At 41.7% G+C, this 23,532-nt stretch overlaps 1 protein-coding gene across 5 annotated transcripts in view; it reads left to right on the plus strand.

Annotated features, from left to right (window-relative positions):
• SYNE1 (spectrin repeat containing nuclear envelope protein 1) overlaps positions 1–23,532 on the plus strand; it is a 566,819-nt gene that overhangs the window by 258,814 nt on the left and 284,473 nt on the right. For all 5 annotated transcript variants that reach the window (XM_056125930.1, XM_056125931.1, XM_056125932.1 and 2 more), the window contains 5 exons: positions 2,080–2,371; positions 3,279–3,451; positions 5,553–5,862; positions 8,578–8,742; positions 16,296–16,652. In XM_056125930.1, coding sequence (XP_055981905.1) covers positions 2,080–2,371; positions 3,279–3,451; positions 5,553–5,862; positions 8,578–8,742; positions 16,296–16,652 — 1,297 coding nt within the window. The remainder of the gene's footprint in view (positions 1–2,079; positions 2,372–3,278; positions 3,452–5,552; positions 5,863–8,577; positions 8,743–16,295; positions 16,653–23,532) is intronic.

The raw sequence follows: 23,532 nt of genomic DNA on the forward strand, positions 1-23,532 counted from the left end.
TACGTCCTTCTTGTGCTCTTCCTCTCTGATATCTGGGACTATCTGCTAAGAGCTTCTATGTGTTTTCTTTTTGAGTTTTTTCTTCCTACCTGGCTGTTTCTCTGGACCCCTGGGCAGTCCCAAAGTCCTCTGCTAGTCACTTGAGTTCCTTGCCCCTTCCAGTCCCATCGATTTTTTGATTGATAATCCAAAAGTGTCCAATACTTTAAATATCTTAGAGTAATATTCTATATTTATTGTAGTTTATGTGTTTGTAAGGATATTAACACTTATAGTTTTATTTATTTATTTTTTAGTTTGGGGTTTGTTTGTTTTTTGTTTTTTGTTTTTGTTTTTTGTTTTTTTTTTGCTTTTTGGGTCACACCCGGCAATGCACAGGGGTTCTTCCTGGCTTTGCACTCAGGAATTACTCCTGGCGGTGCTGGGGAACCATGTGGGATGCTGGGAATCAAACCCAGGTTGGCCGTGTGCAAGGCAAACACCCTACCCACTGTACTATCACTCCTGCCCCAACACTTCTAGTTTTAATGTACATTGATCATACTCATGTTCTATATTTCCCAACCAGATCCCTACATTTGTCAATCCTTTCATATCTCACACTCACTGAACAATTCTTGAAATAACAAGTGTTAACCATGATTGTAAATTGTTATCTTACATTGTTGCTGAGTGCCTTTTTGGTTTCAGAAAACAGATTGCTGAGTATAAACATTATAGATCTTTCCAGCAGATACAGCATTGTCAAAGTCATATAGAGACCTCACAAAGGCCTCTGGGAGGCTGTTTTCACAGGAATTGTTAGAAAACAATGAAGAATGTGGGGGAGACAGGCTTCCAGGCTCTTGGAGCTCAGACAATGTGTGTTCAGACATCTGCCCTTCTTCTGGTAGCAGGAATTTCCCAGTAGGGGTGCTTGACAGAAATCTGAACTCCGCAGAAGGATGAAGCCTGTCTTTCCCATAGGATGGCATTTTCCCTCTGAGCAATTAACAAAACTCCAAACTGAGATGAGCAGAGTGTCCACGAAATGAACAGATGTCTCAAATGTCCTTTTGAAAGATTTGATGATGACCATAATGATAATCACCGTCATCTCATTATTTTTTTGTCTGCCAGCAATTACACTGGGCGGTGGGCATAGGAGACGCACGTGACCACCTGATTTTTCTAGAAGGTGGACATCTGGTAAACTGAGTCAGACTGGGGGCAGATTGGAGGGTTGGAATATGACAGAAGTACAAGGCAGAGGGCAAACACCTTCTTTTTTTTTTTTTTTCTTTATTGAATCACCGTGGGAAAGGTTACAAAGCTTTCAGGTTTAGGTCTCAGTCATGCAAATTTCAAACACATTTCCCTTTACCAAAACTTATTTTTTACCATGAAGAATCCCAATAAAACCCCACCCCCCCACCCCTCCCAGTCCCTGTGGGGCAGATGAATTCTAGTTAACACTCTATCTGCTTTGATTAGATTCATTGTTTCAATAAAAGATTCACCACTATTATTTAGAGTTTACCCCCCCCCCCAAATCAGACATGCTGAAAAAGCATTGTGAAGTGATTTGCTTTCTACAGCTGGGTTCAAGAATTAAATGTTGGTTTTGAATAAGAGTCCTCAGAATGTCTCTGGGTACAAAGAAAGGAGCCAAATGGAAAAGAAGCGGGAGAGAGAGCAAAGAACTAAAAGGTTTATATAAGGGAGGAATCTCCAGTATATACAAAAGAATGTTTGGGGGAGCTTCTCAGAGCAGCTCATGGTTAGGACATAAATAAGAATTGAGCCATGCAACAGGCAGACAGGCCCGGGCCCATTTCTGAAATGAATTACTAGTAGCATGGCTGGCCTGGACCGCAGCCCGCCTAGACGTGGTCAGCAGCCCGCCCAGACGTGGTCAGATCTCTCAATGGTTTGGGCAACCCTCCGACTTGGTACTGAGCTCCACCCCCTCGTTCCCGGGACAGGCTTGTCATCTGTGAACTTTTGTCTGGTTATGGCTCCAACATCAACAACCATTCGTCCCTCCCCTGCGTGGCTGAGTGTCAGGATTAAAAAATACGTCCTTTCTGTTTGCTTTAGAGAGTCACTTGATAAGCTTTCCCAGCGAGGACAGCTCCTCAGTGAGGACGGCCGTGGGGGTGGCAAGGAGGGGCGACTCTGCTCCCAGCTCTTCTCTACCTACCAGAACCTGCTCAGAATGACCAAGGAGAAGCTCCGGGGCTGTCAGCTGGCCCTGCAGGAGCATGAGGGGCTGGAGGAGGCCCTGCAGGGCATGTGGTCCTGGGTGAAAGGAGTGCAGGACAGACTGTCCTGCGCAGAGAGCACGACCGGAAGCAAGGATGCCCTGGAAAAACGACTCTCCCAAATCCAGGTATGGGTTGCGTTGATCTGTACACCGGTCACTCCCCCAAGACTCATTCAATCAGATGACAAATTGTCGGAGTTGGGGCCTGTCATTCCGTGAGCCTCTAAGCTAGAGTCCTGTGGACCAGATGGGAGAACTTGGGTAAAGAGAGAAGACTTACTTTTCTTCTTTGGAGGAGAAGAGTTTTTATTCAATAACTTTACACTCGAGTTCAGTTTTGTTTAGTAAACGTTCCCGCAAACATCCTCCACTCCTAGCGCTGGGCAGTGGCTGGAAATCTAGACGAAATTTCGTCTTTGCTTATTAGGAGAGCCTTGCTGTTGAGTAGCTTTATTTGTTATGAGTTCTTAGAGCTGGAGAGATGGTGTACACATTAGGACTGACCCCTAAGCACAGAGCCAGGTAAATCCCTGAGCACTGTGGGTATGACACAACCTCCCCATCCCACCCCCTACCCCCAAATTACCTGAAGTATAATGTGGATTGAAGCACAAAGAGTATCACCAGTCACCAGTCTTAAATGTCATCTATGAAGTTGGCCTAGAAAGATTGGACTTAGTCAGACAATGATGACAGGACTGGTAACACATGTGCTTCCACTTCCCAAATAATTTTTCTTTTACTGTAAAACAAAGGAAGAGAAACCAGTGTCATTTCTAAACTGGGGTTGGGGGGGAAGCTTTCCAAGACATTAAATTAAGGAATATTTGACTCTAAGAGTCTTGATTCCTGATATTTAAATGAAGTTATATTTTGGAATAGGACTTGCACATTTTTGTTATAGCTGGTGTTTTAAAACATTGCTCCCCAAAATGTGATTTCCCACCTTGATTCTCATGGAAAACAGAATCTTTTTGTAAAACATCAAAGTTTTCACTACTCTTGATGACAAGTATTCACTCTTCTCTTCTAGGATATTCTTCTGATGAAAGGGGAAGGGGAAGTTAAATTGAATATGGCGATTGGCAAAGGAGAACAGGCCTTGAGAAGTAGCAACAAAGAGGGCCAGAAGGTGATTCAGACTCAGCTTCAGACCCTGAAAGACGTGTGGGCTAACATCATGAGCTCTGCAGTCTATGCTCAGAGGTAGAGTCTACTTTTTCTGATTATTTTCCTTAACAAAATCCAGAATCTTAGTAAGATGAGCCAGTTCTGAGGTTGTCCTGGAGCAGAGATAACTATTTTTATATCCCTTGATTTTATATTCCTTGATTTTCTATCAGGACAAACACTGGCTTAATTTATTTGCTCTGTGCTGTGTGTGTGTGTGGGGGGGGGAAGGGGTATGTGTAAATTTTTACATCTTTCTAATTGTCATGGAATCCTGAATGCAATATAGGCTCAGCATGATTCCATCTTTAAATACATCAAATCAGCTCCCCAGTGCTTGGGAAGAGGTCAGTTTCATTAAAATAAACATGAAGATGGATTAATAAATATAACACAACTATATCATGGATGTTAGAATGAAACATAAAATGGAAGAAATAGACTCAGATCCTGGGCTGTGTCTCAGCAAGAAATCAAATGACAGCTTCGTATTAAGCAATGTTTAAATGGTTGAGCTAAAATAATGAAACAAAACAAAGTATTTTTGTCCTCCGAGTACTCACAGTCTAGCATAGAGTACATTCCAAAATAGTTTCTGACTCAGATTGTGTTGCTAAAACTCTGTGGGACAGGAGAAGAATGCAGGTTCTGTGGTTGGTTATGGAGAGGTGATATTGATTTGAACTTTCTAGAAAGTTCTTTGAGGAAAGATTGGAACTTTGTGAGATATGTTTGATGAGGCTTCTACTGACCCAAAAGAAAGTAGTTAAGCCAATGCTGAAATTACCTTTACCACAGTTTAACTCTGGGGTTGTAAGATTGTATGCAGAGAGGATTGAAGAGTGTAAAATGAGTTAAAAATTGCTTGTTGAGCCTAAGCAGTGATAGGGTGATTGTCTTGCCTGTAACCAAGGGGGGAGGGGGGAGGGAATTGCTTGGTATAAATCTAATACTTCACAATTGTAAAGTATACCCACTGAAGAGCTGTTTGATTCTTATGTATGGAAAAGAAATTTTATATCATAAATATATTGAGCTGTTATTCTTTTAGTATTTAATACTAAGTATTCTATGTTAAATATAATGTATTTTACTTATTTTCCAACTATATGGGTACATAAAAGGTTATCTTAAATTTTATTCCCAGCAAATACTAACTAGTTTTAATATAATAAACAGATCAAAGAAATTAAATCATGTATCAATTACAGTGTAATTGTTTCCCTCAGCTCGAATTTAAAAAATTATTAACTACTATAAATTACAAAGTTGTTTATAATAGAGTTTCACACATATAGTGTTCCAACACCTTCTGCACCATCAGTGTCAAGTTGCCTCCACTGATATCCCCATTCTCTCCCACCCCTCAGCCTGCCTCTTTAACAGGCACATTCTTTTGTTTGTTTGTTTCTTGGGGCACTGTGTCCAGTAGTGCTCAGGAATTATTTATGGCTCCACACTTAAAGATCATTCCTGGTGGTACTTGAGGGACGATGCTGGGAATTGAACTCAGGCCAGCCGTGTGCCTATGTGGAAGGCAAGTGCCTTACCCTCTTTGCTATGGCCCTTGACAGGCACATCTTTTAAGGTTGGTTGGTGTAGTTGCTGTTGGCTCTGTGGTTGAGATATATGCATATTCCTCACTCGACACCCCTGATGTGCTCGTTTATAAAAATGCAAGCCAGGAATTTGTCAGTTCACATCAGACTACATTAGACTTCCAGTTCAGTATGCATTCTTTACTTTTTACCCTAATTTATTCATAGACATGGAAGAATACACTTTTATCATTTTAAATCAACTCTTTTCTGGTTCTTTTGAAAGATTGAGACTCCTCTGTTAAATATAAGAGCAGGTATAAAGCAAGCACATATGAAGGCTTCCTGCAGCTCTTATCTTTCCTTCTTTTTTCTTCCTTTCTTTTTTCCTCGTGTGTGTGTCTGTGTGTGTCTGTGCGTATGAATGGTATTGTGGGTTCGCACAATATTTTTTCTGCTCTTCCAGCCACATTCTCCTCCCTTACAACATTCCTCACTCAAACAGCTCACGTTTGGGAAGGATTTTCTTAGCCCGCTCGAGATGTGTTACTCCTGACATAAGTGTGACCTTCCATTTTTCTGTGGGATATTGATTCTAGCACTTTGGAGTCCGTGATCAGTCAGTGGAATGACTATCTAGAATGGAAAAACCAACTGGAGCAGTGGATGGAGTCTGTGGATCGGAAAGTAGAACACCCCTTAGAACCGCAGCCGGGGCTGAAAGAGAAGTTCGCCCTTCTGGACCATTTTCAGGGCATTGTGTCAGAGGCAGAAGACCATGTGGGAGCCCTGCACCGCCTCACCGCAAAAGCCAGGGAGCTCTTCCAGAAAACTGAAGACGAGTCTCTCAAGGAAGCTGCCCAGGAGGAACTAAAAACACAGTTTAATGACATAACCACGGTTGCCAAGGTTAGTGCCTTCCATTGAAAAGAAAACTCTGGGGAACAGAGCCATAGTACAGCAGGTTGGGTGGTTTTGCATGTGGCCAACCTGGATTCGATCCTGGGATACCATGTGGTCCCCCAGGCACCACCAAGACTGATTCCTGAGTGTGGAACCTGGAGTCAGCCCTGAGCATGACTGGGTGTGACCCAAAAAGCCAAAAAAAAAAAAAAAAAGAAAAAGAAAACTGAAAACTCCATAAAGAGCACTTTATGGTGGAATGATCTGGGGAATTGGTACCATGAAACCTTTGTACATTTGGTGAGCAGATTTTTATGTACAAAACACTTCTCTCCTATGGCTGCTCATCTTTCTCTTTCTCTCCCCGCCCCTAACTTTCCAGTGTTTTATTTACATTTTTTCATCTTTCTCTACCCTGGATGTTATTCAACTTATTTGTCGTTGTTCTTGTTGTTGTAAGATGATATGGGCCCCAAATATCACTACTTTATTTGGTGGTGAAGGGGCGTGACCATACTCAGTAGAGCTCAGGTATCATTTCCAGCTCAGGGATCACTCCCAGTAGTGTTCAGGGGACCATCCACTGCCAAGAATCAAATCTAGGCTGTGGAGCTGGAGAGATTGTGCTGGGGTTAAAACACTTGTCTTGCATGAAGTTGAACCCCAGTTCAATCCCCAATACCTCATGTTTCACCAGTATCAGGAGTGATCCTTGAGCACAGATCCAGGAGTAAGTCCTCAGGATAACCTGAAAGAAGTATTCCCCCCCATGCCCTCCACACACACACACACACACACACACACACCCCACCACCGAAGGTGAAAAACAAACAAACGAACAAAAACTCTGGGCCTCCTGCATATGACAAGTAACTTCTATACACTTTGGCTCTCAAATATCACTGTTTAAAGTTTTTGCCTTCAGCTATCATTATGAATTATTATATTAGATACAGATCTAATTATGCCCTGATTTTTATAGATTTAATTTTATTTTTATAAAGTTGTTCACATTAATTCATTGCATTTAATATTCAAACTCCAGTCCTACCACCATTGAACCTTCCCACCACCATATTTCAATGTTTCCACACCCAATCCCAAAGCAGAACTGAAACCATTAATTTTGCATTGTTTGTTATGAATAATGGGCTGGAGTGATAGCACAATGGGTAGGGCATTTGCCTTGCAAGTGGCCAACATGGCTGACCCAAGCTCGATTCCTCCACCCCACTCAGAGAGTCCGGCAAGCTACCGAGAGTATCTTGCCCACACAGCAAAGCCTGGCAAGCTACCTGTGATGTATTCGATATGCCAAACACAGTAACAATTGTCACAATGGAGACGTTATTGGGCCTGCTCAAGCAAATCAATGAACAACGGGAGGACAGTGACAGTGACAGTTATGAATAATCTACTAAAAATGGTTCAATAAAGTTTCCTCAGAGGAAAGTGTGTGAAGAATATTGTATTTCATTCTGGAGCCATAAAGCCCTTGTGTAAGGGATTACAAACATGTTTGCTAGGCCCATCAAATGTTGTGGGCTACCCTTGGTACAACAGTGGTGTAGAGTGAGTCAGAAATTCTGAAATTTAGAATAATGATTATAGAGCAGATTCATTCAGGGTTAGGTCTATGTAGCTCTCTTCTGGGAGATTTATTTCTGTGTCTCTGGATCTTGGCCATTGATGAGATTATATGGTGCCAAGGCCAGTTTGTGGGTGTGACTGCCAAGCCACTGGTAAACTTGGGAGATGGTAGGAGGCCCATTCCTGCTCCCAGTGAGCTTGGAGATTTCAGTCCAAGCCTGAGGAGAGCGGCTCTGAGCATGGCAGCAATTGGGATGTGGAGGTTTTCAACTGCTGGGGCTCTGTTGGGGCGGGAAGGTTATGCCTTGATTTTAATTGTTTGAATAATATTGTTTACATTTCTCATCAGTAAAATTGTTTTTTTTTCATATTTTCCAGATTACATGTCACATCAAGGTTTATTTTTTATTTTTATCTCTGAACCATTACTATCCTTCTTGATTTTTTAAAGTGTCTATTTGTAGCAATGCTAGTGAAATTCTGTTGAAAATAAGCATTTTCATTTGTACTATTAATACTACAATTATTAGCAAGTAAATTTGTTTATCCACATTTCTTAATTTTGTTAGTGATTGAGAACTGTAACTCTAGAATTTAAGGTACCAACCTTGAATGTTGCTTTTGGTTTTGTTTTTCAAAGGTGCAGCATAAGAGGTATTTCTTGGCTTCTGTAACCTCTGTTTGTGTCCTGTCCTATAAAATGGTGATGGTAGTCGTTTCTCCATCACATTTCCATTGTGAAATTTAGATGAGTAAATGTAATTAAAGGGCTGAGCAGAATGCTATATGCAAAAGCAATATAAGTCATTGCTTCAATAAAATAGCACTAGTTATTGTGGTCATTTTATGAGATAAATTATTAGTAAAGGATATTGGCTTATATTCACTAAACATCGGTATTTATGCTAAGCACAAAAAAATTCAGTTGGAGGAAACATGTTTGTCTCCTCAAAGTCTTTCAGTCTACTCAAGATTTCATATTTCAATATAATATACTAAATATCGAGAACACTCATAAATAAGAGTGAAGTCCTCTTAGAGGATTAGGAGGATGAAGTCACCTGACCTATTGTGTCATTTCCTATTCTCAGTAAGAGCTGCTATTAAAGTAGTCTCTTGCTTGATTACTAGGAGAAGATGCGGAAGGTGGAAGAGCTGGTGAAAGATCACCTCATGTATCTGGATGCAGTCCAGGAATTCACTGATTGGCTTCATTCAGCAAAGGAAGAGCTTCATCGCTGGTCAGATATGTCTGGAGATTCCTCGGCCACTCAAAAAAAGTTGTCCAAAATTAAGGTCAGAAAAGGAACAACTATTACTACTTCACTGTTCATTGATTCTTGAATACAGCATATCTCAGATTTAAAAAATATACATACATACATACATATATGCAGTGGATAATATTTTGTTTAAAATTTAAAATGCTTCCTTCCAATTTATTGTCTGTTGGTGTTCTACAACCTCTGAATCTCATTAATTTTAAACATATTTAAGAGAATGAAGAGAATTTAAGACACTTTAACTTCTGGGCAAAATGGAACATGATCCCTTCATTTACTTCTGGTCATGTCTTTTATTGCAGTACCAGAAACATAAAACTATACCTTGCTGTCATGGTGGAATGATAAAGTCAAATACTATTTTCTTATGTAGTGGAAGAAAGTTTATGAAGTGATTTAGGTAAATGTATTTGAGCAGTAACTTGGAAATGTCATTCTGATGTTTTGTTCTGGTCTCCAGACCAACAGGAAAACAACGTGGAAGAAAATACTTTAAAGGACATAAAATTATCACCTCATTTGCTCCTTATAAGGACAACATAGAAAATAGAAATTAACACATTTGAGGGAGCTAGAGATTTAGTGTCATTCCTTTCCTGTTGCTTAATTGTTCAATTGCAATCATTTTTTTCTCCTGTAGAAAGTCATAGATTATAATCATAACTTAAACAGTGATGAAATTATGTTCTTATCCCTGATGATTGGAACAAATGATTGATAACAATAATAACTGCATTTTTCAGTGAATCGAGGTAGTTTCATTGAGCTAAACTTGGGGAGAAAGACCTAAGGGGGTGGAAAGAGAGAAACACATATTCAAGAAAGTACCTGTGGTTATTCAGAGTCGAAAAAAGCAGAGAGAGATTCATGCTCAAGAGAGAAAGAACATAGACTGGAGAGAGCAAGCCAATAATAACTCCATTTTGAGGATTTATTTCCAAGAGCTTAAAAAGTATTTTCTTTAGATCTTACAATATAGGGACTGGAATGATAGTACCAGGAACACTTGCCCTGCACATGGTGGACTCTGGTTTGATCCCTTAGTCCCTCAAAATGATCCCTGAGCACAGAGCTGAGAATGAGCCCTGAAATCAATTGGATGTGGGGAAAAACAAAACAAAAAATGTTTTTTTTTTAAAGACTTCACAGGCTTTTAAAGGCATAGTGCATCATTGTAGAAAGAGGAAGTAAAACTATGTTTGAAAGCATATTGTCTTTATACTTCTTTAAAATATTTCTTTGAGACAGTTGTCAGTAATATTCTCTTTTATTCATATACCCATTACTTTACGCACTCAGGATTGGGCATCCTTCAAGGAACTTTCAGTGTAGTGGCAAGTGCTGTTGTTACTCATGTTCTATATGACACAGTTTAAAAGAAAACTGTTCCTTCCGAGCATCCTGTAAGAAACACAGTTTGGAAGAACAGACCATTCTACTTTCAGATTCAGGTGCTGGAGCCTGAGACCCATCCTGCACCCTCCCTCTACAGATTTAATTCATGGGTCTTGGTGCACTTGCCTTCCTCAAGTCTGAATTTTTTAATGTATGAATATATTTGAGTTTGGGGTCACTCATGTTTCACTCCTGGCTGTAGGCTCAGAAATCACTCTATAAATGCTTGCAGAGCTATAGGAAGCATTAGAGATTGCCCATGTGCAAGACTAAACCCCTGTTTTACCTACCCATCTCTAATTCTCGAGTCTCAATATTTTTATTGGCAAAAAATAATAACAGCAGTACTTGCCACCCAAATGATTGTAAATAAAAAGTGAGACCAAACACATTAAGTACTAGTGTCAAGGGCCAGAGAGATCTACTTAGAGGGTTGGAGCACAGGCTTCACATTCAGTCCCCAACACTGCATGGTCCCCCGGTAGCCACCAGGAGCCAACTCTAAGCACTGTCCACAACTAGTCTTTAAGCACTGCTGGGTGTAGGCAGAAAGAGAAAAGAGAAGAAAAGATAGGGGAGGCAAAAAGCAGAATGGAGGGGAGAAGAGGGAGAAATGGAAGGCGAGGAGAGGAGAAGAAGGGAGGGGGAGGGGAGGGGAGGGGAAGAGAGGGGAGAGGGCATATACATGACTTCTTATAGAATGCACTCAATAAGATTGTGTAGACATGATGAAATTGACCCTAGAGTCAGGAACTCTGCAACTATGCCTCCGTCTTAGATTAAAAGTCCGTGCAGAGGAGATGGGGTACTGTGGAGGAAGAATGAAAGGCTCAGTGGTGACCCATGGGATCCAAAGTGTCAGGGGTTAAGTCTGGGAGACAGTTGAACTCTTAAGTCTGAATATCAGGTTAGGGAGCGGGGCTGAAGCGCAGAGGCAGAATCCTCTACCTATTGTTGAAGCTTCCAGAATAAATGGAACCAAGAAGAGTAAGGCAGAGAACAGAGAGAACAACTGGCCCAGGCCTGAAATCCAGCCACTGCCTGTGTTCAATTCATTTATTCAAGGAATCACAGAAGAAGATCCAACAGGAATAGGGAGAAAAGGAAAGACAAAGAACAATAAGGAAGGGCAGAGAGGCCTTGCCACGTGCATCCTGGGGAAGGACATGGCGTCCAGCTAGAGAAAAGACCCTGGGGCCTCCACTGCTGGCCTCTTAGGTTGATGAGACTCCAGGGGTGGGTGGATGGTTGTTACTAAGCGAGATTCCTGTTTGGGAATAGTGATAATAGAAAAGAATTCCTTTCAAAAGCTGCTTTCCACGTGACCCAATGCTCTTGTTTTGAAGTATTTTTATTCACTACTTCAAAAAGCAAAACCGTATGAAGAAATGTAAGAGATAGATCAGGGGAGAAGGACTAGAATTTGAGGAGAAGAAAGTGAGGCAGATAGAGGCTAAGTCCTCCCATCTGTCCCAAACAGATTCTTTTTTTCCCCCCTTTTATTTATTTATTTTAATTTATTTTTTCTTTTTCTTTTTATTATTTTTTATTAGTGAAACACCATGAGGTAAAGTTGTATACTTAGAAACTTTCGTGCTTGGGTTTCAGTTATACAATGATTGAGTACCCATCCCTCCACCAGTGCCCATTCTCCACCACTAATGATCCCAGTAGCCCTCCCACCCCTACCCCGCCTCTGTGGCAGGAAATTACCTTTTGCTCACTCTTTCCTTTAGGGTGTTGTAGTTTGCAATAGAGGTTTTGCAAATGAGTTTGCAATAGAGGTTTTGCAAATGAGTGGCCATCATGTTCGGTCTATAGTATACTTTCAGCATACATATCGCATCTTAAGCAAGTCCTCCAAACATCCTTTACTTGGTGTTCCCTTCTCTATCTGAGCTGCCTTTTCCCTCAGCATGTAAGGCCAGCTTCCAAGCCCTGGAGCAGATCTCCTTGGTACTTATCTCAATTATTCTTGGGTGTTCGACTCCCATTCTGTTACTTTATATTCCCCAGATGAGTGCAGTCCTTCTATGTCTGTCCCTCTCTTTCTGGCTCATTTCACTTAGCATGATACTTTTCATGTAAAACCACTTGTATGTAAATTTCATGGCTTCATCTTTTCTAACAGCTGGGTAGTATTCCATTGTGTAGATGTACCAAAATTTCTTTAACCAGTCATTTGTTCTTGGGCAGTCGGGTTTTTTCCCAAATTTTGGCTATTGTGAACAGTGCAGCAATGAACATAGAAGCGCAGATGTTATTTCGACTGTACGTTTTTGCCTCTCTGGGAATGCCAAACAGATTCTGGGTGCAGAGGAAATGCAGAAGGTAGGGTAAAAAGCACCTCCCTCATGCTTTCTTGCCCAGGTTATCCTCCACCTAACTCAGAGTAACTCAGAGATAGATAACTTCCCATCAAATGTGTATGAGTGTGTGTGTGTATCATATTTTTAACGTGTTTCATCGTAAGACAAGGACAGGCATGTAAAAGTCATTTCAAAACACTTTGAAATGATGATGTTCTTATCCAAAATCTAGATGAGTGGAGAGAGTCATCTCTCCAGTGAAATGCCCTGTTACTGTGCCAAAGAAAACTGGGCCAAGGCACAAGGGTATTTTGGGAACCTTTATTTGGACAGTCGATAAACAGAACTGCAAATATGAAATCACTCATAAAGGCAATTATAAGCACTTAATTAGAGAGGCATGGGTTTCTTTCCAAAATTGCCATTTTTCTTCAAACTATTACTGATGCCATCTGCTGATACACATGGGAAGTTTATTGGATACTCTTGCTACAGAAAAGGATGAATATGTGTGTCTAATTGAGTGTCGGGGCCCAGAGCAATAGTACAGTGGGTAGGCTCTTGCCTTGCACCCAACTGATCTGAGTTCAATCTACAGCATCTCCTATGGTCCCCCAGGACTTCCAGGAGGGATTTCTGAGTGCAGAGACAGGAGTAAGCCCTAAATACTGCCAGATGTGGCACAAAAACTTAATGAATAAATAAGATTTTAAAAAGTAATTGATGTCAGAATTTCATGTGCTTGTACTTTGGATTCTTTTGTAACTAAACACTTAAATGATCTATACAAAAACCTGGCTCTCTTGTGTATAATTGTAGAAAATTTATTTATTTTAAGCTAATCTCGAAATGTGAACGATATCTTATAAACACTTTATATTTAACACAGTGGTTAAGTTTTCTTTATATTTAACCACCCACTTTTCTATTGTTAATGTCTAATTTATTTTCTCATTGAAATTTTTCCATAATGATCTTTTCCTTTTATTTAATTCAGGAGGGAAGTCTTAACTTAGTATTAATACTAACAAATTCCTGCCCTTTATTATTTTTTTTGGTTTTGCTTTTTGGGTCACAAAAACCCCCAGCAATGCATACGGGTTATCCTGGCTCTGCACTTAAGAATTACTCCTAGCAGGGCTCAGGACACCATATGGGATGCTGGGAATCAAACCCGGGTCAGCCTCGTGCAAGGCAAACGCCCTACCTACTGTGCTATCACTCCAGCCCCCAAATTCCTGCCTTTAACAAAAGCACTACTAGATGAAGTCAGTGAAAGAAATTTGGGAATCTATTTTTAGAAAGAAGTATTACTATTTTACTTAATCATCAATGCATAGTTCAGGTTTTTTTTTTAAATTTAACTATACCTCTTTTCCAATATTTTTGTGCTTTAAGCTGGAACAGGGAATGTGGTTCAGTGGTAGAGCACATGCCTCACATCTGTGAGAGCTGGGTTTGAGTCTTAGCACTGCAAGAAATTCATTGTAAAAACAACGTGATGGGGCTGGAGTGATAGTACAACAGGTATGATGAGTGCCTTGCATATGGCCAACCTGATTTCAGTCCCAGCATCCCGTGTAATCCCCAAAGCACCACTGTTGGGTAACATTGCTTTGTCCTTCAAGAAGCTTAGGTTTTATCTGGTTACACCCACCACAGTGCTCCAGAGGCACTTCCACTTCCATTGTGTTTACATGTAAACATGTAAACAGTCTTTCCTATGCTCTCCTTCCTACCCAGTTAATCAGCTTTCCCCTTAATCAGACTTTGTTAGTTTGTAAGATCAGTTTCCCAGAAATCTATGATTTTATATGTATGAGTGAAATATTGCCTTTCTCCTCTCCTTATGCCTTATGAACAGTTTACTTTAAAGTAATATCCTTTTTGTATAGATACAGGAAGACCGTTAACATTATGCTTTGTAATTTAGGATTTGATTGGCCTTGAATATTATTCACTCCCGGGCATCATCTTTCTCGACTTAAGCCTCAGTTGCCCATAGTTCCTAACACCCCAAAAGCAGGGTCCCGACGAGGGACTGAATGGACCCAGGGCAAGCAGTGAGCTACCCTGGCAGCGAAATGGGCCAGGCCAAAGTGCCACGATTCTTAACTATAAGTTAAGAGTTTGATCATAGACAAATGCTGTCATGATCCAAAGGTAACGACAAGACTAGGATCCTGCTAGGGGTGGGAAAGACTATCTGGCCTGAGCACCGTAGTCTGAGATCGAGATGGCCCTAGGAGAGCAATTCTATAAGTTTAAGATATTTCTTACTGTATCCATACAAAATGATTTATATAATATTTTATATGCTTGTTGGACAAGGAGAGGAGAGGCACGCCCATGAATTCTGCTCTAGGGTGGGTCCTCCTGCTAAGGAAGGATCTGTCCTAGGAGCGGTCTTCCCTGAGGCTAAGATTTCTACCCCTGTTCATCTCCACCCCTATTGATTGTGACCACACCTATGTGTAATTGGGGGAACAATTCCTCAGGAGAGAGGATTTAACTGTACTGTAGGAGTGAGACAGGGGCAGGAGAAGGAAGAAGAGAGTTCAGAGAGGGGCAGGAGAAGGAAGAAGAGAGTTCAGAGAGGGGCAGAAGGAAGAAGCAGAAGTTCAGAGAGGATCAGAAGGAAGAGGAGGATGAAGGGGGATGGGGAAGGAGAATGAAGTAGCATGGGAGCAGAGACAGGAGAGACGAGGAGAAACAGAGAGAGATGGGAGCAGAGAGAGAGAAGAAGAGACAGAAGGAGAGATGAGGAGAGAATCAGAATAAACTACGACTAATACCTACCAGCCTGGCCCTCGTTCCTTCCTCCGCCTGACCATCGCCATCGACCTCTCCGGGGTGGTAGAAGGGTGAGACTACCGAACGCGGGTGGTGGGAGAGATAGAGCCGCCGCCGTGTGGGTGCCGTGCCCCCCAAGTTGTGTGAGTTTACACACACCACCAGGAGTGATTTCAGAGTGTGGAGACAGGAGTAACCTCTGAGCATCACTGGGTATGGCCCTAAAACATAACAAAACAAAATCAAAGTGATAACCAATTTTTTTTCATTTCTAGTAACTTTTTAAGAATGAAAATAAGAGGCCAGAGAGACAGAACAGTGGGCAAGTTACTTCCCTTGCACACAGCCAACCCAGGCTCTATCCCTGACACCCCATATGATCCCCAGAGCCCACCAGGAGTGATTCCTGATGGCAGGAGTAACCCCTAAGCACCACCGGTGTGGCCCTCAAAACAAACAAAAATAAAAAATAATAGCAATAGGTAAGCCTAATTAAAAGGATATTTTAAACATTTGATTGAGAGCATGTCTTGAAATATTCATACAGTTATTCTAAAAATATTTACTTAAGATGCCACAGCACTTGAGTCGGGCTCATTGTCATATTGTGGGGGACACAATAACTCCTGTTATAAGTTTAGTCACCCCCTTCTGGAAGCAGATGAGAATGGACCAGAGACCAAGAACAGAGCTTGCTTTAGCCATAGTTCTTTTTGACGTAAGGAGAAATATGAATTTACATGTTTTTAAGAGCAGAGCGTGACAGCCAGCTATGAAGTTCCCATTAAAGCAGTTTCACATAATATTGGATGTCAGGCCTCTGGTGATCTTTGTTTGGGATCAGGGATGATTCCTCAGCCTCCTTTGCCACCCAGCCTTGGTGCTCACGAGGACCTTTCCTGGCTATTATCACTTGGCACTGGGAGAACCGGGTTGATCCCGGCTCCCTTGGGCACCCTGGCTAAAATTTCCTCGCGCGGGACAGGGTCCCTCTCTGTACACATTTGGAAACTTGCAGTGCAGTGACTCACGGGCCCGTCTCGGTTACCATGGCAATATTCCATTACAGGAGCTGATGGATTCCAGAGAGATTGGTGCGAGCCGCCTGGGCCGAGTGGAGGCGCTGGCCCCGGCCGTGAAACAGAACACAAGCGCCGGTGGGTGTGAGCGGCTGGACACAGAGATGCAGGCCCTGCGTGCCGACTGGAAGCAGTGGGAAGACAGTGTGCTGCAGACGCAGAGCAGCCTGGAGAACCTGGTGAGCCAGATGGCCCTCTCTGAGCAGGAGTTCTCTGGTCAAGTGGCTCGGCTGGAAGAAGCCCTGGGACAGTTCCATGCCCTGCTGAGCACCTGGGCCCAGGAATTAACCCTCCTGGAAGGCAAGAACACAGACGCGGAGATAGTGGAATCCTGGCAGAAAGGACAAGTAAGTGAACTTCAGGTTCTCTAGCTGGGGGTTGTGCAAAAAAAAAAAGTGTGTGTGTGTGTGTGTGTGTGTGTGTGTGTGTGTGTGTGTGTGTGTGTGTTTGGTTCGCCTCGTAACTTGAAAAGTGTAGTATCCTTGCTAACTCAAAAAAACCTGCCACATTTAGACTCGGAAGGAAAAGTTTTCCCCTAATTTCAAGAAGCAACTCTGACTCCGTTTCTTCTTGAACTCAGTCACGCTGCTGTGAACACGCAGATAGAGAGCAGGGGTGCTTATTTATCTGAGAAACGTTGCTGGTTCGTGGCAGTATCTTACTTTCGTTCTTCTGGTGCAAGAGTTTGTAACGTTGCACTCAGCTATTCAGTCCGAAAACAAACGCCAGTGGGCAGAGGCATAAATAGACAGCGAGTCATAGCTGTCCCCTTGCCAGTGAATTATTCCAAGCAATTCAGTGATTGTATTTAGATCTTGGGAAGAAGCAGTTAGTCATTGTCTAACACACAAGTAATAATCTTTACCCCGATTAACTTCCCTCTGTGGGTTTGACAGTTGAGTTCGACTTCACTGGTTAACTGAACTCCCACATCAGACTTGCTGGTTCCCTTCCCGGGCTCCTGCAACCGCCAGATCTTTTTCTTTTCTTTTTAAACTAATGGCAACTCTTTTAGAATGTAAGAGGGGCCCCTAAAAGAGAGAGTGAAGAATGGGCAGAAACTTGAAATCCTCTTTCTTTCTTTTACTGTTAAATAGGATCTTGGAAAGCCTTTCAGTTTTATAATGCTTTGAATCGTGGGTGTCCTTAAAAGGAAGTTCAGTAAAGTAAACTTCTGTTTCTATTTATGTTATAATCATTTCAAAATAGCTCCAGTCAGTAAGAAAGTCTTGTAATATTTCCAGCTCTGTGTTGTCTAAAACCAGCCATTTGAAACAAATAAAGCACTCCCAAAAAGTAGTAAAATCATCCTTTTAATTTTATTTATTAAGTTCCAGGTTTTTTTCCCTCCCCTAATTTATTTGGATTTTGGGGTTTAATATATGACTGAAACATGGAAAACAGTTCTGTAAACAAACACAAGAAAGTTGGTCATTGTTTTTGCGTGGTCAATATTATTTATACTGACGTAAAAAAAATAATAATAGTTTTAGTTCTTTTTTGTTTCCCTGACTTTTCCTTCTACTAATATGAATGAGATGTTTAAAAAAGAAATATTTAAACTGCATTAATATTCTGAGCTACTTTTCCTTTTATGTTGACAGTGTTAGTGAAAAGTAATAGGGAGAGTTATAAAAAGACAAAAGATAAAAATATGTATTTTCAATTGTACCATCAAATCAGAGACAAAATTCTTCACTTAGATCTTTCTGCAGCTTTAGTTCCAGGCCCAAAGTTCGATGCCAATATTCACTGTCACTTAATATTCAGATTTTCTTATTTCTAATAATGGCATTTTGTCCAGAATGATGTTAACGATGTGACAGGATAAAGGTGTTAAGTAAACGTTTAATATACACATGCTGGAGCGATAGCACAGGGGGTAGGGCGTTCGCCTTACAAGCGGCCAACATGGCCGACCCGAGTTCGATTCCTCCGCCCCTCTCGGAGAGCCCGGCAAGCTACCGAGAGTATTCGATATGCCAGACACAGTAACAACAAAGTCTCCAATGGAGACGTTACTGGGCCCGCTCGAGCAAATCGACGATCAACGGGAGGGCCTTTACCTTTACCTTTACCTTATACATATATATTAAGTTAATATGCTATTTATATTATACTTATGCTATATGTTTATTAGATCTAAGTAGCACTGAGGAAAAAATTATAATAAATGTACAGTATTTGGGTTGGAGTGATAGCACAGCTGGTAGAGTGTTTGCCTTGTACACGGTCAACCCGGGTTCGATTCCTCCGCCCCTCTTGGAGAGCCCGGCAAACTACCCAGATATCTCGCCTGCATGGCAAAAGCCTGGCAAGCTACCCATGACATATTCGATATGCCAAAAACAGTAACAACAAGTCTCACCATTTGTTGTGAGATGTTACTGGTGCCCGCTGGAGCAAATTGATGAACAATGGGAGGACAGTGCTACAGTACTACACAGTATTTGCTGGAATTCTGAGGGCATTGTTTTTCTCAAGCTATATTATTACTGTCATAATAATAAGCACAAAGATTCTCAAATGTTTACTTTTCCTACTGCAGTTAAGTAATACTCAAGAAATATTTTTACAAATAAAAATACATAATTTCCCAAATTTAAAGAATATAAAACTGTTTAATATGTTTTCAAACTTACGTATTTAATAGCCAATTGGAAATGTAGAAAATATCTTAACCTAGATTAGCATTAGGGGGAAATTGCATTTCAGTTCTTAATTGAGACAAAAATATATATGCTAACATTTATATAATTGATGCTACTGAAATATTTTTATTTATGGAAAAGCTACAAAATTATGTTTAGTATAAATTTTTGGAGGGCAGCTACGCTCACCACTATACCACCAATGCGAGTTCGATTCCTCCGCCCCCCTCGGAGAGCCCGGCAAACTACCAAGAGTATCTCGCCCGCATGGCAGAGCCTGGCAAGCTCCCCGTGACGTACTCTATATGCCAAGCACAGTAACAACAAAGTCTCCAATGGAGATGTGACTGGGCCCGCTCGAGCAAATCGATGAACAACGGGAGGGCCTTTACCTTTTACCTTTACCTATAAATTTTTAACAGTACATTTTGACATTACTAATTAAATGACTAATTAAAAGACTTGGGAACCCGTTTGTTTTACTTTTCTGGTGAACAATACATTTTTCAAAATACTTATAATGTTCTCCACTAAAGAAAAGATCTACATAAAATTTTGTGACAAGTGTTTTAAATTTCAGAGACAAACTTTCTAGTTATTATTTATAAAGTTTGCAAATAAAAATACCTTGAGTTTCTCAAGGTAGCTAAATTTTTTTAAAATATAAACTAAGAGAATAGCATCTCTTTTCTCATAATCACAGTCTAGGGCAAGGCCAACAAATGCAAAACCAAATGGGATGCTCGTTTTTTAAAAAAATTGTTATTAGTGAATCACCATGCTTACAAACTTTCGTGCTTACGTTTCAGTCATACAATGGTCGAGTACCCATCCCTTCGCTAGTGTGCATTTTCCACCACCAATGGTCCCATCATCCCTCCCACCACTCCCATCCCATCCCTTCCACCCCACCCCGCCTCTGTGGCAGGAGGGATGCTCATTTTTGATGAGTGCTAATAAGTGGCTTTTTGTCTTTAAATAAGTCCCAAAGAAGTAAGAAGATGGGAAGCGAGTCCTGGAGAAGTCATTGTTTATCTGGTTACAAGATCCAAAATTCAGGGGAGAAAATGAGAATGGGTCTCAAATTAAGAAGCTATTGTACCATTCTAGAAAGAAATGATGGAATGTCTGGGGGCTGTGAAGGTCAAAATGCAGAAGAAAACTAGTGGCTATTTAGTCTGCCTCAAATCATATTCTGAGTCTCAAATTCACTTTGCCCTTAATTTATTCAGCATAATTCACTTATATCATTCTAGTTGATAACATAAATCAATATCTCTGAAGAAGTCAAAAACAAAACTGCAAACTGAGGCAATGTTACTTGAATGCCACTCTCTTTCTAGGCAAAGAGAGAGATAATCAGGTCATCTCTAGTGGACCTGTACGTTTCTATGAGTTGGTTCTTTCTTTCTTTTGACTGTTTTTAATTTTATTTAATTTTATTAAAGCACTGTGATGGCTGGAGCCATAGCACAGTGGTACGGGTTTGCCTTGTAGGCAACTGGCCCAGCTGAGCCGGGTTCAATTCCTCCACCCCTCTCAGAGAGCCCGGCAAGTTACCAAGAGTATCTTGCCTGCCCGACAAAGCCTGGCAAGCTATCTGTGATGTATTCAATATGCCAAACACAGTAACAACAAGTCTCAAAATGGAGATGTTACGGGGCTCGCTCAAGCAAATCGATGAACAATGGGAGGACAGCGACAGTGACCGTAATTGCAAGTTATTCATAGCTGAGTTTTAGACGTCCCATATTGAGATAATTTGGTTCTTTGAAGTGTTGGTTTAGCCGACCAAGAACAGACATCAACTGTGAGTGCAGTGACAGTACCTGGCTGCTGGAACTTCATGTTGGCAGAACTCAGGTGCTGTGGTGGTGGATGTCACATTCACTGGCAGCTGCTCATTCTCTGCCACTGCTCAGAAAGCGCAGACTCGCTTTGGTGGGATCTAATGCCCCAAGGTCTATGGAGAGCCATGTAGATTCACGCAAAAAGAAGGTGACCTGGGGCCCGAGTGATAAAACTGTCAGTAGGGCACTTGTCTTGCTTATGGCTGACCCAGGATGGACCCCAGAACCTCATATGTTCCTCTGAGCCCACCAGGAGTGATCCCTGAGCACAGAGCCAGGAGTCAGCCCTGAGCACTAGCCAGCGTGGCCTTCAAAACAAAATAAATAACCTTTCCCAGACCAACATTCTCAGTAAATCCTCCCAAATTTGAGATTACTTAACGTTAAGTGTCCCCATTTGATGGGATTCAAAGTAGGAGGAAACACCTGAAATATGGTGGTGGGAAGGTGTAATGGTGGTGGGATTGGTGTTTGAGTATTAAACTTAATCAAATATTATGAACTACTTTATATCACTGTATCACTGTAATCTCGTTAATCTTTGATTTACTCAAGCGGGCGCCAGTAGCATTTCTATTCCTCCGAGCCCTGAGATTTTAGCAGCCTCTTCTTAATCGTCTTTTCCCAATGATTGGAGGCTCTTTCAGGGTCAGGGGGTTGAGACCTTTAGTCGTTACTGTATTTGACATATTGAATACTCCATGGGGAGCTTGCCAGGCTCTTCCCATGCAAAACTACTTTATAAAATATTTTTTTAATTTTATAAAGTAGTCCTAGAACTACTTTATAAAATTAAAAAAATTAAAAATAAAGTTAAGTGTCCCTGATGGACCCTTCATTGTTCCACATTTATGACATCTCCATAACCGCTTAGTCTTACAACTTTTGTGATTTCCTGCTGCACATGTTCATACCTTCTAATATCAAGACTTCAAAACAATGCCAGGAAAGCAGGTTACCCGAAACAAGTCATGAACACAAAATAAGTTTATCCAAACCCAGTTTTGCAAATATATATTTCAGCCTCCTGCAAGTCAGTACTCAGCACTGAGGAGCAGCACTCTCAGACTCAGAGTGGACCGGAGCTCTTTATCCCTGGCCGGGAACCGGAGGGCGAGGGGCGAGCCAAGACCGTGCCTCATTTTCAGATGGGGATCAGGGACTGTACAATGGAGCTATTTACTGTGTTGAGAAGTGCACACAGGCCCTGTTTGTTGAGAAACACACGTGCCTAACTAATCCAGGCCATCTCTCAGTAAATACCTCTAAAATAATGGGAGCCAGTGGCAATGGCTATCTGAGTAGTTACTCTCAGCTTTGTGCTTCCTCCTTAGTTCTTCTTTTACCTTGGTGTTAGTATCACCCACAGAGTCCCATTCAGTTGGAATGGAGGGCATTTCTGTGTTCATTTTCTGTCTGTCTTTCTTTTTTCTTTTTTTCTTTTTGGGTCACACCCAGCGATGCTCAGGAGTTACTCCTGGCTCTACACTCAGGAATTACTCCTGGCAGTGCATCTGGGATGCTGGGAATCGAACCTGGGTCGGCTGTGTGCAAGGAAAAAGCCATACTTGCTGTACTATTGCTCCAGCCCCTCTTTCTTTCTTTCTTTCTTTCTTTCTTTCTTTCTTTCTTTCTTTCTTTCTTCCTTCCTTCCTTCCTTCCTTCCTTCCTTCCTTCCTTGCTTCCTTCTTTCCTTTTCTTTCCTTTCCTTTCCTTTCCTTTCCTTTCCTTTCCTTTCCTTTCCTTTCCTTTCCTTTCCTTTCCTTTTCTTTTTATTTTGTTGAAGGGGATCTTCTAGTTTTGGGGCTATCCTTGGCATTGCTTGGGGCTTATCCCTGGCTCTATGTTCAGGGATCACTCTTAGAGAGACTCAGGGTGGAACATAAGGGGTGCTTGAGATCAAACCTGGGTCTGCCGCATGCATGACAGATGCCTTACCTACTATACTATCACTCTAGTCCCCTGTCTCTTCAACTTTATATATTTCTCAGTTTGCCAGAAGTTTTCTTTGACACTCATAATCTCACTCTGCTTCGTGACAGCCCTGTAAAAGAAACACAGTTTGCAAAGCTCCTGGTAATACTCAGTGGCCATGACCATGCTTTCAGAGAAATGTCTGTCATGTCTCAGGTTTTATTTTGGATTAGAAATACACAGTGCTGGGGGCAGAGTGATAGTACAGTGGCAGGGCATTTACCTTGTACACGGCCAACCCGGGTTTGATCCCTGGCACCCCGTGTGGTCTCCTGAGCCTGCCAGGCATGATCTCTGAGCACAGAGCGAAGAGTAAGCCCTAAGCCCCACAAGTTTTCCCCAGCACTGTGGCACTGTCCTCCCATCGATTTGCAAGAGCAGGCACCAGTAACGTCTCCACTGTGAGACTCGTTGTTACTGTTTTTTGGCATATGGAATATACTACGGGGAGTTTGCCAGGTTCTGCCATGGAGGATACTCTTGGTAGCTTGCTGGGCTCTCTGAGAGGGACAGAAGAATCAAACCCGGGTTGGCCACGTGCAAGGCAAACACCCTGCCCGCTGTGCTATTGCTCCAGACCCAGAAATAAAAGAAAAAGTAAATAAATACACAATAGTGGGGCTGAAGTGATAATACTGGAGGGAGGGCATTTGCCTTGCACAAGACTCACCAGATGACCAGGTTTGGTTCTGGGCACCCAAGTCTGCTAGGGGTCGTCCCTGAGCACAGACCCAGGAAACAGTCCTGAGCAT

This window comes from Sorex fumeus, unplaced genomic scaffold (genome assembly GCF_029834395.1).
Source record: "Sorex fumeus unplaced genomic scaffold, SorFum_2.1 ptg000061l, whole genome shotgun sequence".
In the NCBI taxonomy this organism is placed as follows: domain Eukaryota; kingdom Metazoa; phylum Chordata; class Mammalia; order Eulipotyphla; family Soricidae; genus Sorex; species Sorex fumeus.